The sequence below is a fragment of the Lagenorhynchus albirostris genome, chromosome X (genome assembly GCF_949774975.1).
Source record: "Lagenorhynchus albirostris chromosome X, mLagAlb1.1, whole genome shotgun sequence".
Lineage (NCBI taxonomy): Eukaryota > Metazoa > Chordata > Mammalia > Artiodactyla > Delphinidae > Lagenorhynchus > Lagenorhynchus albirostris.
In genome coordinates, this window is record NC_083116.1 from 111073726 (window position 1) to 111093640 (window position 19915).

The 19915-nt window shown below is 42.1% G+C and overlaps 1 protein-coding gene and 1 long non-coding RNA gene across 5 annotated transcripts in view; one reads left to right on the forward strand and one right to left on the reverse strand.

Annotated features, from left to right (window-relative positions):
- Positions 1–19915, forward strand: part of LOC132513445 (uncharacterized) — a 135659-nt gene that overhangs the window by 14659 nt on the left and 101085 nt on the right. The gene's annotated exons all lie outside the window — the stretch shown is intronic.
- Positions 1–19915, reverse strand: part of POLA1 (DNA polymerase alpha 1, catalytic subunit) — a 303249-nt gene that overhangs the window by 8421 nt on the left and 274913 nt on the right. The window contains exon 37 of one of the 4 annotated variants that reach the window (XM_060137816.1): positions 5207–5468. The exons of the other annotated variants lie outside the window; for them this stretch is intronic. Within the exon in view, the coding sequence (XP_059993799.1) occupies positions 5344–5468 (125 nt within the window). The 3' untranslated portion in view covers positions 5207–5343. Of the gene's footprint in view, positions 1–5206; positions 5469–19915 lie in introns of those variants that run through there. 4 annotated transcript variants of the gene reach the window in all.

The following is a 19915-nucleotide window of genomic DNA, read 5'->3' on the forward strand; positions in this document are numbered from 1 at the left end:
GTGTGGGTGTGGGCCGGCACACTCTTTTTTGGGAGGGAAGGGCAGACGAGGGAGGAAAAGAAAATGGATATGTACTAAATGCAGTAAGTATAGATTGGGAGTTGGCAATGGCTTTGGAATTGGAAATTCTGGACTCATTTCTGGGCTCTTATCTGTGGACATCAAGCCCCTGCTTATTTTTATTCACTTTAAGGAATGAGTAGGTTGAAGGGTTAGTGTGCCCAGGCAGTTTCTGGGGTCAAGTTATGCTCCACAAATGTTAGTCACTGACAGTGATGGTGACAGATAGGTGGGAAAAGCTACAGTCCAGTTTAAGTGATCATTTTCCGCAGGTGGGAGAAGAAAAATGCCCTTAGGGTGTAGCAAATAGGCACAAGGGGCACCCAAGGGAACGGCTTCCATACTCCCTGTCTGGGCCCAAGGCTGTGTCACCAGCTAAGCTCTTGTCCTCTTAGGGATAAAGGCAAAAGAACATCGATAGGCCTTGCCTTGGTTGCTCCTTAATCCTCTGGGTATCTTCCCTTCTCACCAGCCTCCTGTTCTCATGGCCCATGCTACTGGGTCAGGGACAGTTCTAATCCATGTAAACTGGACAGAACTATGACTGGGCCATAGTTGGACATGGAGCTAACAGTTATGCTATGATCAGGGCTCAGGGCCACTTCCACTTTCTAGACAGAGGACAGAAAAGAGGCTGTGCCTGCCTAGATCCTGGCACTAAGGCAAGCCTCCTTCAACACCCTTTCCCTTCTGCACGCTGGGGATGGATGCAGCTACAATTATTCCAAGGGCTCTCGGCCTTTCCTGGGTTCCATGTTTGTTCATGGGTTGTGAACATTCCCTCCCAACTTGTGTATCATGCATCTATAGATGTCACACCCCAAGATGGTGAGAATTACATTCTTTATGGAGGAAAAGTGAACATTTTTGATTAATCCAAATCAAACAGGTACTCTGGCAACATAATAATATAATAAATGACTATATATTCCTCTCAGGTTGTTGGACTGAGGCTTCAATATCTCATCATGCGAGCTTATCCACAGGGAAGCTCACAACATGGCAGCTGGCTTCCCTCGGAGTGCGTGCTCAAGAGAGAAGTCAGATTCTTTTGTAACTTAATCTCAGAAGTGATATCCCATCCCTTTTGTCACTTGGTCCAGCCCACACGCAAAGGAAGAGGGCTACTGCACAAGAGTGATACGGGGATCATTGGGGCGCCATCTTAGAATCGGCCTATCAGAGAGGGCCACTGCCCTGGACAAATGGTGGGAGTACAGGAAAACATGAATAAATATATTATTTGCCAACTTGCCACTCAGTGTGGAGTGCCTAAGCTAACTGACTCAGCGTGGCGTGCCTAGGGAATGGGTGGAAATCTAAGACCTTAAGAAATCTGAGGAAAAGCAGAAAGAGAAAGTCAAAGGCAGACTGTTAAATGACATCAAACTCGTTATCCAAGGAAAATATAAGAAGGTAAATTCTGTATTAGGTAGATTTTTTTGGCTGCTCTGGATTTTATGTTTATGTAAAATGGATGTGGTTTTGAATTTCTGACTCAACAGATACAATCTAAATATTAAAGCAATCCAGCCACTCAAAGAACCAACCATGAAGTCTGAAATACCAATGTTTTCAGGGTATCAGGATTAGCAACCTCTACCTTCTTAAATTCTATGAACTGATATACTGTACTTTCTCTGGGATAAGTTCTTCCATTAAGCTAATATGATTCTGCCTCTTGGAACCCTGAAGACCGTGGTGTACTCCATTCCAGGATATGACAGTGACACTCTTTAAGTAGGATTCTCTACCAGTTTCAACAGAATTGACCACATAGGGGATTTCCCTGGTGGTCCAGTGGCTAAGACTCCATGCTCCCAATGCAGGGGGCCTGGGTTCGATCCCTGGGGTCAGGGAACTAGATCCCATATGCTGCAACTAAGACCCGACACAGCCAAATAAATAAATAAATACTGAAAAAAAAAAAAAAAAAAAAAGAACTGACCACATATCTTGAAACCTTAACTGGTTGGTCATCAAGATGGCCGTTGTCCCTCTCTATCAACTCTTCTCCCCCATCAAAGACTCTAGGGTTGCCCTGGGGAGGTAACTAGTGGCAGTGCTCCAGCGTACTTAGCAATTTTATTACGGGCATCCTTTCTCTACCGTAACTTACATCAAGGCTCTAAGGAAATTGAGTGTCTTAAGGAAGGAACGTTTTCTTAGAGAAAAGCTAAAGGCTCTTGTGAGACTAGGTGGCCTAAGTGAAGCTACTGACAAACACAAGCTGAATGGAATGTAAATTCTCCCTATAGAATTTGGCAAGAATTTGGGGAGTGTGACCTAAAAATTACAGAAGCCTTTCTCTTGAAAGACAGAGTCCCTTTAGGCTTCTTCCTCACAAGGGTGGCCAAGCACTGACCATACTGGCTGACTCCCAAATGGGGTTCTTTACTAGAAGCAGTCAAAAAAATTTTGGTATTTTATGTTTTATACCTTTCATTATTATAGGGCAAGGGTTAGCCAACTATGGCCTGAAGGCCAAACCCAGGCTGCCACTTGTTTCTATCAATAAAGTTTTAGTGGAACAGAGCCATGCCCATTTGTTTCTGAATTGTCCATGGCCACAATGGCGATGCTAAGCAGCTACAATGAAAACAACGCCATAAGTTAAACAGAGGAGACACGATACCCATGAGGAAACTGGACCAGGAAGCTTTTTGCAAGGCTCGTGCTCTTTCCTCTAAACTCAGTGTGGAGGGACACAAAGAGTAACTCGCACTCTCCTACCCCCCAGCCTGCATGATTGAGATTTAGAAATGCACAAGTTCTCCTCAGCACTCTTACGGAAGATTTCCCATCTTTGGCCCAGGCAACTGAAAGTCTTTGGAATTTTAGCCCATGTTGATGCAGGATGCTAGAACGAACATGCTCATCTTCCCCCCGGGGTACAATGCTGATGCCAGGGCATGTAAGGCCAAATGGTTCACTTTATAGATCTAAAATCTGCTCTAATGAAATCTGCTCTAATAAAAATATGAATTCTTATTTCAGTGTGTTCTTTGGTTCTTCTTGGATGAAGGTCAAATGATTAGAGAAAAAAAGATGGAACAAGCACATCAGGGAAGTTCTATTGCACATTCCAGATGCTTCTCAAATAAAGCCACTAACAGGTTCTACTGCACATTCTCAGGTTCTTTTTTGTGGTAAAACTTAAGAAAGTCCTTTTATATGCTCCTTAAAAAAAAAGGCTTCTATCAAGGCATTCTTTTGAGAGAATCTGTTAGTAGTTAGAGACACTCACTACCTCCATGTCAACAAACAATACACACACTGCTCTGCATTTTTACTATCACAATCCTCAATGTATACTTTTTAATGCTTAGTCCAAAGCTAATTACAAAATGGGTCTGACTGATTTGCAAATTGTTGCTATCCATTTAAAACTATGTCACATTTAAGACTCAATGATTAAAAGGGAGAGCGGTGTGTCTCTTACACGGTACAGTTTGTGATTAAGTCACTGAATTCTCTGAACCCTCTAACCTTGTTAAGCAGCCTCTAGGCCCTCATTTCCCTCACTTTGCAGATGGAAGCGGGGAGTTCCAGGGAGGCAGGTAGTGGAGGATGTGACGGAATGACAGAATACCTAAACCACAATTCCACAGAAAAGGTAAATGGTGCAGAGGGAGATGTAACTGCTAGCACGGATGCATCTCACTATGCGGGGCAGCCTCCTTCCCACGTTAAGACAGGACCACTCACACCGGAGAGCATGCAATGTCTTCATTTAGATGGCACTAGTGGATGGGCTGCTTACGAATACTGACCGCATCATTATCAGGGCCTTTTCTTGAATGCTTTAGCTAACATTAAATGTTAAACTAGAAACGGGAAAATATGAATCTGAAACATGCTTGACTACAAGCCCAGAAAACCATGATACCAGGTAAAGAACTCTGGACTAACATAAAGCTGAGAACTCGGAGACTCTTGACAGGTGGAGCGTTCGTCTACCTTCATCTCTACAACCAAATGACGACATCCCCCACTGGCAAATTACCCGTGTTTGGGCCTCTCCACTTGTTCATTCAACAAATATTTATTGAGTACCCACAGGGTGTCAAGCACAATTTGGGATGGGGTAGGGGTGAAGGAAGGAATCAAAGACTAAATCAGTATGACTGCTATACTTCAGGAGCACAGTTTGACATTCTAGCTGGATTTTTAAAAATATGAATAAATAAATACACTACAATTCTATGAACCCACAGGAGAAACGTGGATTATTAACTCATTCAATAAATATTTATTGAGTGCCTACTATGTGCCAGATAACTGTTCTAAGCCCTGGGGATACAGGAATGAACAAGACGGACAAAAATGCCTGCCTTTGGGCTTCCCTGGTGGCGCAGTGGTTGAGAGTCCGCCTGCCGATGCAGGGGACACGGGTTCGTGCCCCGGTCCGGGAAGGTCCCACGTGCCGCGGGGCAGCTGGGCCCGTGAGCCATGGCCGCTGAGCCTGCGCGTCCGGAGCCTGTGCTCCGCAACGGGAGAGGCCACAACAGCGAGAGGCCCGCGTACCGCAAAAAAAAAAAAAAAAAAAAAAAAAAAAGCCTGCCGTAGCCACCATGGAAGACAGTATGGAGATTCCTCAAAAAATTAACAATAGAAGTACCATATGATCCAGCTATCTCACTTCTATTTACCCAAAGAATACGAAAAGAATACAAAAAGATATATGCACCCCTATGTTCATCACAGCATTATTTACAATAGCCAAGAAAGACAAGGAAACAACCATCAATGGATGAATGGAGAAAGAAGATGTGGTGTATATATATACAATGGAATACTACTCAGCCATAAAAAAGGGCAAAATCTTGCCATTTGCAACAACATGGATGGATCTTGAGGGTATTATGCTAAGTGAAATAAGTCAGATGGAGAAAGACCATATGATTTTACTCTTATGTGGAATATAACAAACAAAATAATAAATTTTAAAAATGCCTGCCTTCATAAGGCTTAGAGTCTGATGATATAATAGATATGGAGAGAAAAATCCATTAGAGATAGTATAAAGATAAATAAACATACATTCTTTAGAAGAAAGGCAGTCCAGAAACCTGAGTTGCTTTTATTATTTTTGCAATACATCTAATAGATCACAACTCAATTATTTTGAGCACAGATTACAGGTTATTTATTTATGCAATTTTAAAAGTCTAAATAAATTCTGTGGAAGTGGAGCAGGCTTTAAGTATAGTGTTACTGCCACCCTCAAAATAGCCCATCCGTTGGCCTTGAATTTAAAAATATGGTTCACTTCAAAATACATCAAATACAACATATACAGCTGCCATCTGTCCTGTACTCATAGTGGGAGTCCCTTTCATTCACAAGCAAAGCCAGTGGAGGGGGGGGAGGGACTCGAGATGGAGAGAGGATAAATTCCATTTGTGCTATTAAGAAAAAAAGTAGAACAGTGAACCCAGTGGTTGAAAAGTGAAGATAAAAAGAAGAAAACAGTAATCTTGCTATAGAAACCAGAGAATTATGTTCTTGCTCTCCCCCCACTTTTTTTTTTTTTTTTTGCTTTCACACTGTACAAACTCTAGCACCCCGAACAACTCACTCTCCTGCTATTTCCAGCACTTTAAAGAAACTTTTCAGCATTTCTGTTTGACACATTTTTTTTCAACAGGGAGGTGAAGACAATAAGTAAACAGGTAGTGAAGGGCTATTTAGAGAGCTGGTCAGTCACAGTAATAATAAAGGGAAAAACCCCACCAGAACAGAACATCTATCCTATGTACGGCAGCCACAGACGGCACATGACCTCTGACAAACAGTTTTCAGAGTAATTTTAATGCTACTCTGGATTTAACTTGACTAACTGGTAGCAATTGAGCACATCTTTTTTTTCCTTTCTTGTTCTTTTTTTGTGGCAGCAGTTATCTAAAACGCTACAATAACAGCATCAGAAGTAGAATGGTGGAAGATTGGTTTTCCATTGTGCTGCTGAACTGGCATAATGCCCACTTTAAAAGCAATTCGCTGCTCATCACTGAAATCTGGCAGACACGACACTAAATGCCTTGAGGAAAAAAAAAAGGGACTTGAGAAGGGGGAACCCACTCCAACCACCACGCAAAGGGGGAGAAAAGAGCACCACAGATGATGAATATGGGGAAGAGAAAATTGCCAAATAAAAAGTTGAGCATGGCATGCAGACTCCCAACAGGCTGTACTTAATTTGCTGGAAGAAGATTTTGTCTGCAGGTCTGCATTAGGAATAGCAGAACAAAACAAAAGCAAAATATATATTTATGTCTGTCTATTGTTCCGACGAAGCAAAAACCTAGTGAGTTCCATCAATCATTTGTCAAACATGTCTTCCCCGTTTTATTTACCACCAAATATAATGAGTAAATATGTGATAATAAAACTCTTCTTTTTACATGGACATACACAATTTTGCCTCCTGCTAAATACAGGTAATGATTTGGGAAGCTTTCAAAATGTCTTTTTACTGTCAATAAAACTAATTCTATTCCCATTTTCATGTGGGAAAAAAAGGCTTTACAAATGAAAATTCAAATTAAAATTCTGATTATAGTGTAGTGTGACAACACCTGTATTTATAATTTTACTGTCAGCTAGCTTGTAGTGTTTAACAATAGCTCGAAGTAGAAAAGTAATTGGAATTTGTCTGTAACATGCCAGGTGACGGCATCGGGAGCTTTGCTACGCTACAGCAAAATTTGGTTTGATGGCAAAATAACCTCACGAGGTTTCTACACATAAAAGGTTATCAGGGCTGGAGGGGGGAAGGTATCCCAGGTATGGGACCCCTTCCTGAATCTGAAGAATCTGAGAGTTTGCATCTGATGAGTAAAGACCATCATGACCCTGGCATGTGCTCCTGGTCTGCTGTCTCTCCTGCAGCCTTGCAAATGGTGCTGATGCAGTTTAATTTCTAGAGTTCCTCCAGAAAAACAAAGATCAGATAAACAAACAACAACTGAAACCCTGTTGTTTCTAAAACAAACTGATGACTTCATTTAGCTATGAACTTGGCAGAAGCAGGTGGGATGGGGGATCCCCCAGCTGATGGGAAGCATACGTGGGGACTGAAAGTACCAAGGAGGAGCAGGGCAAGGCCCTCTCAGACGACAAGGAACAGAATGCTTTCCATTTCTCAAAGGCTGCACAGCCAGGAGCGCTACAGATATTTATTGTATTCATTCACTTTCAATAACCACAGATAAATATAGGTACCCACACAGATGCTTAAGATTTGCTATTTAACAAAAGATTAAGAGAAAACTTACACATCCCACTTACACTTTTACTGAAGCAATATGGAGAAAAAAAATTATTTAAAGCAGTGTTCTGCTGTCAACTCGAATCTTTCAGAACTCATAAACACACGCTAATCTCCACACACAACTTGCCTTACTCTAGTCTACAAGTGAAAAGCCCATCTTTTTCATTATCCTAAAGATGAAAAAAAAAAAAAGAAGCCACATACAAAAGAAAAACAGAATGACAGTGATGTTTTAGTTTACACTAGATATGGCAACACACACAAACTGTCAAAACTATGGAATGAAAAAAGCTGTTATCAAGCAACTGTCAAGAGAGTCCTCTGAGATTTGGAAATCTTGTGTTTATTGTAACTACTGCACATTACACAAAGAAAGAAACAGCCCTCTCCTTGCTCTTGCTGCTAAATATCATGCAAGAGAACATAGGCTTCTCCCTTAGTAGTTAGATTAATTTTTTTTCCACGTGTGTAATTCTGTGCTTGACAGAGCTGCTCCCCTCCTCCTAGCTTTTCTAACAATGTGGCCAAAGTTCAGAGAGAAACCCGAGGTTACATCAAACATTATTTCATTTTGAAAACCATCACTGTCTCATTTCATGTTGTTAACTGGTTGTCTGTCTATAAGAGTGGAATCTGTTAACATCAAAATGCACAGTCTTCACCTGAATGATTTTCCTGACTTAGAGTTCTACAAAGAGAAGCGTATAGTTGAAAAGGCACAGACACTTACCATAAAATGATTTTAATTCATTACTCTCTCTTTCCATCTCCCTATCAATGCATACCTCGAGAAACCCAAATCCCTAAAGGAAAATTACCATCTAATAAGGGGGAAATACGGGAAAATACAGGGTCCAAATCTCTGCCACAATGCGTGGATATTAGTGATTTGTAGGTCATTTCCCCAACTCAAACTCAACGGGCAAAATTCCCCTTGTAATTGAAGTCAGTACATTTTATTATCCTTGCCAATGAGGCCTTTCTACCTGAACACCAAGGCAGCATCACTCAGTCTGACTCTTAATTCCTGCTCTGAGGCCACGTGCAGAGCAGAGCCTCATCACTAAGAGCAGCAGATTAATGTGAGTGAAAGCACTCTCCAGGTGTTTCCATTTTTATTTTTCATGTTCCCTTTAGATGCAGAATACTCGCCTCCTGACATTCCTCAGGATGGAGAAAAACTGGACAGCAGAACCTTTACTATAAGTGTAATTGCCTGGATTCAGATGAACCATGGGTCAAGTCAAATCGCAAAATAGGTTATTGCAGAAAAAAAAAATGTTAGCAACAAACAGGCTGACATATAGAACAACAGTCATAACTCTGGACCAAAGAGAGTCCATTGAATTTACTTCTGCACATCTTCCTGGCATCCTTCCCTTCTTGGAGAGCTAATGAGAACATGGGGACATTACTGATGCACGTGTTGGCCATCTCGGTGGTGACATACAAGAAGTCAACGTGTCTTGAGTGGATCTTGGCTCTAAATAGGTTATGATGGTTGCCCAATGCTTAGAACATACTTATTTTAGGTTTCAGTGACCTGGTATGACTCAGTAACAGAAAAGGTCAGTCAAATTTTAACCTGAGGTAAAAATGGTTCAACAGTGATGTCAGTTTTGTAAAAATGAACATGACTGGCTAGTAAAGAAAATCTGAATTCTTCTAAAGCTCTTATGTAATCTTTTATGATTTTTAAAGTATCCCTCAATTATTAATAAAGGGAAAAAGAGGAATACTGACATGTTTTATCACTTGCATTCTCTAGTACTATTTTAGGGTAAGTGGCCAATTTACATCCTTTTCATGCAATGAAAATCAAGTTTTATGCAATTATCTTAATACCAACCAGTTCTCTGCTAATAATATTTTATTTGAGGTAGATAGTGAAGAATTTTTTCCCTTAGTCTAGTGACATTTTGGCAAGTTTTATGTGGAAAAAAGAGCTATAGGTTGGTGAAGTTATGGCAACTGGTCCATTAAGGAAGTTTGGGAACATGTGCAACAAAGTTGGGGACAGTACTTTTAGTTATTCACATGATTTACAAACCATTAGTATTGTGCACATAAGTAGTTAAGTTTAAAATGTGCTCTACAGCTAGACTGTTTGGGTTTGAATCCTGACTCTGCCATCAACTTGCTATGTTACCTTGAGCAGGTTTCTTAACATCTTTGTACTTCCATCTTCTCATCTGTAACATAGGGATAACAGTAGTGCCTACTTCATAAGTTTGTTCCGGGAATTAAGTTAAAACACAGAACACGCTTACCACAGTATCTGGGGCTCAGTGTATTCAATAAATGTTAACTATTATTGTTACTAGTTGCATACTTAGTACTATACTATACTTTGAATTATGGGTCTCATCTAAAATCTAATCAAAAAGGAAAGAAGACGCAGAAAGAATTACTTCCCATCGTATCTGACCCACGTGGAATATGAGCTAAGAGGGCGCACAAAGACCTCTGCCAACCTCCTCTATTCCATATTTTGAGGCCTTTGGATTTCCTGAATGTTCAAATGGTAGTACAGATTTAAGTGGAAATATCTTTCTTAACTGTAATAAAGAACAAAGAAGGAAGCTTTGTTTACAAATATGTATCTATCTATATCTATATCTATCTATCTATCTATCTATATCTATCTATGGCTCAGTTCCCCGTATGGGTCAGTTCCCCGACCAGGGATTGAATGCGGGCCACAGCAGTGACAACACAGAATCCTATCCACTGGACCACCAGGGAATTTCCCAAATATTTATATTTTGAATTCTTAGAACATAAATATGGACAAAATTCAAACTGCACAAAAAAGCATGCAATGAAAACTCCCAAATTTCTGGTTAAAGGTGGCACACTAAATACATATATTTAGCTCCATGAACTCCTAAATCTCCACTAAAATTACAGTAAGGGATTTTTTTTATAGGCATAATCAACTCCAAGGAAGAGGAAAACAGGAATGGAGGTGCCGAAAGCAAAAGTTAGAAAACAGAAGGACAAGAGGCAATTTACTTAACAGATCTTAGAAGGCAGAATTCTAGGCAGGCAGTAGGGAGAGTTGAAAAGGAACCTGGTTCATTCCATACAACTCCCAAGGGCTTGTGAACTGGTGTCCCAAGATTATCTCTAGAAGAACAGTTGAAGGGTGTCCTTAGAAAATTGGCTGAAGTAGGTTTCAGAAACAGGCCCCAGATATCCACCTTCATTCTGGCAGAAGGCTTATTCTCTAGTGAGGGTCTCTGAAATGAAGGGGACAATGGGCCTATACTGGATGTTGAGACCCTGCGTTCCCTTTCCTCCCAGATGCTGGCAGCCAGCCTCATCCCTCCCCTCCCCTCCCACCCCTGCCCAACGTAGGAGACTGGAAAAGTCTACTCTGGGGAATCGACCAGCCCACGAGAAAAAACACTCCAGTTACTGACATATTTCATCCGTGAAACAAGAACACTTGGGGAAGAAGGAAAAGTTCTTAGAAATTGAAAGCATAATAGCAGAAAGAAAAAACTTAACTGGAAACGATGAGGAGGTAATCAAAGAAGAAATTCAAGAAAATTTCCCAGAACTGGAGGGCTTGCCTTTTCAGATGGAAAGTGCCCAGCAGCAGGAGTGAAAACTGCTCGAGACCAAGACACACCATCGTGAATGTGGCCATGACTAGGTGCACGGGAGATGCTACAAGTTTCTAAACAGGAACCAGCGATTTAAGAAGGTCACATAGAAAGGATTAGGAATCTAAAAGGCTTTCAAAAAAGACAGAAGAATAATGTTTCCAAAATTGTGAAGGAAACTGAGCTCCAGCCTAGAATTCTCTAACTATTGATTCGGTATGGGGCAGATTAAGAACATTTCAAGACAAGCAAGGTCTCAACACTTTATCTGCCATGGACGCTTTCTCAGAAGCTACTGGAAGAGATACTTACTCTACCTCTCCCCAAAAGAGGAGCAGTTACCAGAATGTAGGACACGAGCACTCTGAAGTAAGTGCTAAGTGAAGGCGATGCCCAGATGAGGGTAAGGGGAGCGCCCCAGGATAACAGCTGTGCATCAGGCCATGACAGCCATCGGCCCAGAATACCGGGTATGTTTGAACTGGATTAAGAGCAGGTTTAGATAACCAGGAGAAGGTCTGGTATGTATAAATACTGACTGCTGAGCTGTCAGAATCCTGATAACTGCCTTGTGAGCGTGGGGTGGGGGAGGGAACAGGAGGCGGCGTGTGCGGTGGGGGTGGGAGCTGTCCGCTGTAGGAAGCGACCAGATATGCACTCTGTGCCAGCTGTTCAGAGATAAGGAGGAAACACTAGCAGCGGCAGCAGGATGAGTTACAAGTGGCTGCTTTTGGCGTCTGGGGAAGGGGAACGCTATGGGAAAAGGGACTGCTTTTGGTAAGCAGCCAAACTGAATTTTTGATATGAGAAATTATGTGCATTTTTAACGGACGAGATTCAAGAACCAACCAACCAACAAAAAGTCTCCCATCCACCCCAGGCCCCTTCTCAGAAGCAATCATTTTTGCCCCTGTCTGTGCCTGTCCAGGAATTTTGGGAAGCTTTATTAATGTGTCACAGTGGCAGGAAACCCTTGGCTGTCCGGAACTCTTAGGGTAGCCGAGTTTGCTGAGAAGGCTGAAGTTGATCATGTGAATTATGGGAACTTTTAAAGGAAACTTTTGTAAAGTTTCTCAAATTCAGGATGCTGACCTCTTTCTCGAAAACTGTTGAACCCTGTTTCCCGTGAGGACCTGGAATGGCAGCGGTCCACATAGAGGCTGACAACAGCGGTGCTGGAACTTGCTTTCTTGGAACACATCCCAATTTCAGCTTGCTTTTGGGCCAGATCACTTCCCCAAAATGGCCTAGTGATGCTTTTTTGGCTGTGTAACTCGCTAGGGCAAGGCTTCTTAAGTACTTTCATACTAACGACCTCTTTGGCAGTCTACTAAATAAAGCCCATGAACCCCTCCTCAGAATGTTTTCAAATAGGTTTAATAAAACACATAGGATTACAAAGGAACGCAATTACACTGAAATACATTTATCAAAATATTTAAAGAACATATTTATGGTAAGTAGTGTATGTACTTTCTTATTAACATTAACAACAAGATCTAATGCTGTAATGACTGCAATTTCAAAGCAATGATGAGTATAAAATTATACTTTAGGTGTCTGCAGCAACTGTAACGTCATCTGAAAATATCCCTGACTTCTGTTGGTGACAACATCATAGATTCTGCTACTGATACCACTGTAGTTTGAGGTCTCCATGCATAATTGAAAGGAAGGCTAAATTGTTTTTTCCCATTCAGGTTCACAGACCCCCTCATTCTAGAGCAACTGTTCTTAAAGTGTGGGCCAGGTACTCCTGGGGGCTGGGGTGACTTGAGCCCCTTTCAGGGGTCCTTGAGGTCAAAATTTTTTCAAAATTATACTCAGACCTTATTTGTGTTTTTCACTCTCACTCTGAGTCTACGGTGGGGTTTCCAGCGGCTCCATGATGTATGGCGCTGCCATGGACTGAATGCAGAAGTATATATTTGAAATCAGCTGTCTTCTGTTATTAAATAGATTTGCCAACATCCAAAATGCTGCTCTTTTCTCACAATTTTGTTTTGGGTGGGGGAATATAGTTATTTTCATAAAATAGGTTTCTGTGTTGACATACTTGAGTTTATTATTGTTATTTTAAAGTGACTTTAGGGCCCTCAATACTTTTTAAGCATGTAAAGGAGTCCCCAGACCCCAAGTCTGAAAACCGCTGTTCTACAGCAAGGGAACACAGCTGCCTTTCTATAAAATCAGTGACCCAAAGACCGAGGCTGCTTTCATCATGCCCAGAAGATCATCATTGTGTTTACTTCTCCTGGTGGCCTTTGACTTGACAAAATACTATCTAGGGTCTCCTCAGCATTTAGCACAATGGCCCCAGACCTTCCTCAGCAGCTCACCCACCCACGTCCATCTCACTAGCCCTAACTTAGGATTTCTTAACTTGCTGACATTGTGGTTAATTCTCTGCTGTGAGGGCCATCCTGTGTCTATTGTAGGATGTTCACCAGCATCCCTGGCCTCTACCCAGTAGATGCCAGTAGCACCCTTCCCCGGAGTTGTGACAATCAAACATGTCTCCAGATTTTGCCAAACATCCCCTGGAAGGCAAAAATCATCCCTGGTTTGGAACCACTGTCCTGAGTGCACTCACGAAGGATAACCACCCCTCTGTTAGACAGGCTCACTCTTCACATGTGTCCAATAAATACCAAGACTCCTCCTCAGGGTGAGAATTCTTCCTGTCATTCAACTGTTAAGTGGCTATTTTTCTTAAAAAAAAAAAAGAAATACCCACTTTCCTAGGTGGGTGGGGATTTAACGGGAAAAAAGGAAAGATGAACGATGATGAACAGTGAGCTACTCAAGAGAATATGGGGCTGGGAAAAATAATTCAAACCCTGAATTCATGACATCTTTGCTCTGAAATGGGCTGAGAACTAGAGGCGTCCCCAAGAACAGGAAACAGCAGCCTAGCTGGGGTGCGCCTGGGTCTGGTGAGGAAAACGGGACATGTAGCTTTGCTTTGGGTCAGTGGCTCCCAGGGAGGACTCCTGACTGAGGAGATCATGGAGAAGCCAGTTCGGAATGATCAGAGGGGAGAGCCTGCCTTTCTATTTGGTGGATGAACATACTTCAGGTGAATGGAAGAGGCTGGAGAGGGAGCAGGCTACTGCAGGCTCTACATTCTTTGGAGATCTCCAGAAAAAGGGAAGACCCTCCACATGTGTCAGGACAGAGGCCAAGATAGGCCTCAACTCGGAAGGCTCGGATCCAGGTATAAAACTTGTAAGAAGTTTCTCGTTATGATTACAGATTCCACCAGATCCATGAGCAGACCTCACCCATATCTTCCTCAGGCCAAGTCCAAGTTTCTTTGTCTAGGGTCCCTTCTCTAATATTCAAGCCAGAACTGGGTGATGGAAGCAAAAATGATGAGGAACTGAGAACCCTGTCAACTATGCCAGCTAAGTGTCAACAGACAGGCTAACTGTTGTTGAAAGGAAAGTGGGACTAACCCTGGAAGCCTACTTGTTTTTATAGACGCCTTGGTTTCTCAGGAAAGACTGAGAGACTGACAGAAAGTCCCTCTAAGTCAGGAGAGAAAGGGACCGAGCTGTTGTGCAAGACAGGAGCCAAGATGCACGTGGGGAGTAGGCCAGGTGGCCACCTAGCCTCTGGGCCAGCTGCCTTTCTGGCCTTGGGGTCTGAGAGTCTCTGGATCCTCATAACAAATTCCCCTTTCAGTCCAGTATGGTTCCTGATAGAGAACTCTACTAAAACTCGAGGGACAGCGGTGGTCCAACAAGAGCAGGTGCTCAGAAAGAGATGAGAGAGCCAAGGGGAAAGAGGGAAGCAGAAAGGAAAGCATCTGGGCTGGGCTATGGACATGCACCCCCAGTTCATGGACTTGCCACAGAGCTTTGCAAGCAGAAGGGAGGGTCCTTTCCAAAGTCAGAAAATTCACCACCATCAGAAGTCTTGCTGGAGACCTGATACCAGCTCATAATTTTCTCTAAGTTCTTCTGAATATTTTATCTTCAGCACACTTTCAGGTTCTAGTAACTTTAAAAATTATATCCTGAGTATTGCCTACATGATAGCTTTCCTTTTTTCATGAAATCCCTCCAACTCTCTTTCAAATCCTGAATAATACCTTGGTCCATGTATTAGAGCAGCGAGGTAACGCTAAGGGCGCGGTGAACATACTACAGTGAACCTGTCACCACTGCTGTATCTCACTGGAGATAATAAAACCACCAACCTGAATATACTCTGGTAGAAGCTGAGAGCATTTTGCGCATCAAGCCACACCTTTTCACAGTTTTGATGAGCAGCAGATAAAGACAGGCACTCTGGTTTCACTCCCCCGAGGCCCACAAGCACGACAGTCTGGGCTTAAGTGTCCTGTGCATTATGGGGTGTACTGAATTGTAGAAGGGAGGGTTCAGAGCAGATGGAGACTCTCTTCCCAGCTGTGGGGCATCACACAGTGGAGAGGGTGCCACACTGAGCTCTGATGACCAGAAAAGGCACGTGTTGAAGTCACAGGATGGCTACGATGGTCATGAACCTCTTGGGCTAATCTATGCATACGGGGGTTTGCGTGCCTGTGGCACCCCAAATGCTCGTGTTCTATTACCTATGGGGAGAAATGAAGGACATTTCTCTTTTATTTTCAAAAATCTAAAACAAAGACCTTAATATTTACTGTTTGGGTGGACAATGGCTGCACCTCGCTTGGTCTGAGTTTCAGATGCTGCACGTGTGGCTGGAATGTCAAGGGGTCTCTTCTCTTGTCTTCGTCTGTCTCATCCTGTTCCACAGGCAAGGGCTTGACAGAGGGGCCCTTACAGGCTGGTCCGCTTTCCCCACAGTGGGACACAGTCAAGTTTCTGTTTGCCCAGTTAAGTGGCTTTAACTCAAACTAGTTTTAACTAAATGAAACCTCTCAAAATGGTCTTTTAAAAGATTCTTGGGAAAAAAGGCCTGGATTGAAGATACCATACACATATTTAAAAAACACTGTTTCTCATCCTTCTCCACTAAAGAATTTATCTTTTGTGTTTGTTCCATAGGATACATTACACAGGGGGAGCATACTCATGCTCTTTCAGATGACCTACATATCTATAATTAAATATATAAGGTCAGAGATTTTGGTTAAAAAAAAAATGCTCGAGTATGAAGTCAAAAAAGTTCAGGGGGCCCTGTTCCCAGCATAGAAGCGCATGGCATTCTGGTTCAACTCCTCCCTGCAGGGATGAACTCTGTTGTGAGAGCCTTCCCGGGGGGCGGGCTGCCTGTTTTCTCATCTGTGACTTCACACCATTCTAGTCTTCCCCTCTTCATCACCAGCACACCAGGCTTGATGCTTGGAGGAAAAATGCAGTCCCACACCAAAAGAACTTAGCAAGACAATGGATTATTCTTCTTACGGCAAATACTTAATTTTTTAAACGTGGTACTTAACTTTTTTAAGTAATTTCATTTTTTTTACATACTAAAGTCCAGTTTATTTAGAATGGATGTGGGGAACCAGGTATTTTGGTTACCTCAACATGATGGTTAATGGAAAGGTAATAAAGGATGGTAGACCGATTGTTAAAATGTTAATACAATAGCACATATTAATAACAAATTATATTCTATAAGTCTCCTTTACATCACATCCCATCATTATGAACACACACCAATATGGCACAGTGAACACTTCTAGTTAGAACTTCGTGAATAGTTGGATTTTTATATAAAATGAGATTACTAGTGCTAAGTCTAAAGGTAGGATTTTAAATTAATGGGGAAAGGAACTAAAAAAAAAATAGGGGAAAAGGTAAATATGACAGAAGACAGGGAAAGGTACTGTTAAGGGTAAATAGTTGAGGTTTAAGTTCAAGTTATTGAAGGTTTTATTCCTCAGAGAGAAAAGCTGGATACTGGCCACCTGAGTGAGGGAGCCCCAAGAGGGATGCTTGTGACCTGGGGTGGAGCTTGGTGAAGAGGGTCTCCGCTAACCACCCCAACACACAGCTGTTGGTGTCCATATCGACAACACGTTTCTAGTGCAGAGCTGCGAATATCAGCCCTCCAGGCTGTGATTCTATACATAGATTTATATCTGTGCAGAAAATAGCTTGAGAATGACATGAACAGCAAAATCCAATTTCTTAATGAGACTGCCCCTCAAATGATCTGCATATGAATCTATCCAGATAGCTATGTATGAAGATGCTGGAAGGATGCCCACAGAACCAGTGTGGTAACCTCAGGGAGGGGAATGGGGGCGGAGCAGAGGATGGGGGACCATTATTCGCTCTATACACTTCTCTACTGTTGGGATCTTTTACCACAAAAATACATTCATGTAGCACTTGTAACTTAAAAAAAATTATATCTAGTCTTCTTAGATGAGAAAACAAAAGAAAGATGTCCCGTGAAAGTTCTTAAAGAACTGGAGCCCATCACCCACTGTTACCTCGGATTCAACCCAAAAGAGCTGCTCTCTATGAAAACAAAAATAACAAAGGTCACTCCATTAATCATGACATTTAGAGTAACAAGAAAGGACTCACCTTTCTTATTTTCTAGCATATAAAAATCCAACACCAAAATGTTATTAAATCGAGTTAGTACTATCAGTAAAAAATATGCTCTATTTCCCATTATTTATGAAGCCCTATCCTTTTCTTTCTTACCAATTACATTCCCTAATATTTCATTTCCAAAATATATAAACTGTTTTCAATCAGCAGATTTCTTTATTACAGCGTGCAGCATGCTTGTTACTGCCTCTTTTCTATATTGAATCCTTGATTGGACAAGCATTTTGAATTTAACACGGACTATGATTGCACATATCAAGCAAATTAAAGCTGCCAATCTCTTTTTGGAGACAATCCTTCACCTACACTACCGCTGAGGAGCACCCTAAGTGTATTTGCTTAGGAAAAACGGGGCAGGAGTGAAGAAATGATTGCTGCCAGACTTGCCACGTGATCTAGCCCCTCTTCCAAACACTCACTCAGATTACTGCTACGCCTTTAAAACGTATTTTGTAACCCTGATTTCAAAGCCATCCAAGTAACTTTTATAACATTAAGCATTCTTCATAATCTTAAAAAGAAAAAAATTACTTGATAAACCTGAAGGGTAAAAAAGTACAGCAGACAAGAGAGGCGGGTGCATTTGCTTTTGGAGAACAGGGGTGGGGCGGCAGCAGTGGTGTTTTTCCTGTTTCCCTCTCTAGAAAACGAGACTATACCTCCAGTACATTTAGAGCAGTTGTCTGCTGAGGAACACGAAGAGACTTTCCATTAAGTTGCACTAGGAAGAAACGATGTCTCATTACCAGGCAAGGTTAGCACCCAAGGTTTACAGTCCAGTAAGTCAAACTGAAATGCTTTCCCAAACTTGAAGAACAATGCAATCCTGTGGTTAAAGCAGTTACTAGTTTTTCAAATGAGAACTATGTGGAGTAAATATTTTACAATAATAAATTTTAGAACGTTACTTAAATTATTAAGACTTCAATCACACATTACTAAATATGGGGCTTTTGCGGTCTTATAAGCTACGTTAGATAGTTTCAGAAACTTTATTTGAACTGTCAACTGAGGGGAGGGTATTGCGGAAAGAGCAAAGAGGACTCTTCTGTGATATCTTTGTTTCTCCTAAGAACCAGGAACCCTTTTTTTTTTAATCTAATGTTTTATTTTTATTAAAAAATTTTTTTGGCTGCATTGGGTCTTCGTTGCTGTGCACAGGGCTTTCTCTAGTTGTGGTGAGCAGGGGCTACTCTTCGTTGCGGTGCACAGGCTTCTCACTGCAGTGGCTTCTGTTGCGGAGCACGGGCTTCAGTAGTTGTGGCACGCGGGCCCCAGAGCATGGGCTTCAGTAGTTGCAGTGTGTGGGCTCAATAATTGCGGTGCACAGGCTCTAGAGCGCAGGCTCAGTAGTTGTGGCACACGGGCTTAGTTGCCCCACAGCATGTGGGATCTTCCCGGACCAGATATCGAACCCGTGTCCCCTGCATTGGCAGGCGGGTTCTTAACCACTGTGCCACCAGGGAAGTCCAGAACCAGGAATTCTTAAGGAGAGGGTTCCAGATTCAACTTTGGAAATGATGAAAAAAACTGCAGAAACATACAGGAGAAAAAGAAAACTGTCCTGGAACCAGTCTTCATGCAATTTTTAATGAAGGGATTTGGTCGGCAGCTCACCTATCCTTTTCCCCATAAATTGTCAAAGTACAGACTAATGTCCATGACATAGTTGAACTGTTTTTGAGCTCAGCAACAGAATCTGGCTTCCTGACTTGCCGAGAAGCAGATGATGGGAGGGAGTGGGAGCGCTGAGGTCAGGCACTGGTATCATTTCATTCATTCATTCACTGTCAGGCTCACAAAGAACATCCACCATCAGACATGGCTGGGCTCTGCCCTCAGCTATACAAGGATGAAAACAACAGTACCCAGCCCTGGCTCCAAGGAACTCAGTTTAGTGGAAGAGAGGTGCAAGGGAAGAAGCAGATGTGACAAAACCTCCAAAGTGCTATGTGAGGAGGCGAGCACCTAACTCCACCCAGAGGGCCAGAGGAAGTTTCCACAAAAGGAGCCATGTTTGAGCTGGGGAAGCATGATTACAGCTGGAGTGGAGAGACTGAGGGAAAATCAGAAGTTTAACTTTGGAAAGAAAACATATTGATCTTCCATTTACCAAGCTTGCCTTGACATCAGCATATGTTAATGTTTTCCAGTAATGGGCAGGCTTTTAGTTTATGTACTTTTGTGTATACAATTCTAGTACAAACAGCTTCTGTACACAGTGTACACTGATACCAAAGTGTCTGATATCCAGACAGATTGGTCGATGGGGGCACATACCCTCTACTGAGAATTTGAAGGAATTGAACTCTTCTTTCCCTAGAGCAACCTAATACGGAGGACACATTACCAGGTTACCTAGGTTCATTCAATTACTCCAATCGATACACTGATGGCCTTAGCAGTAATTTTGGAGATGGTGGTGG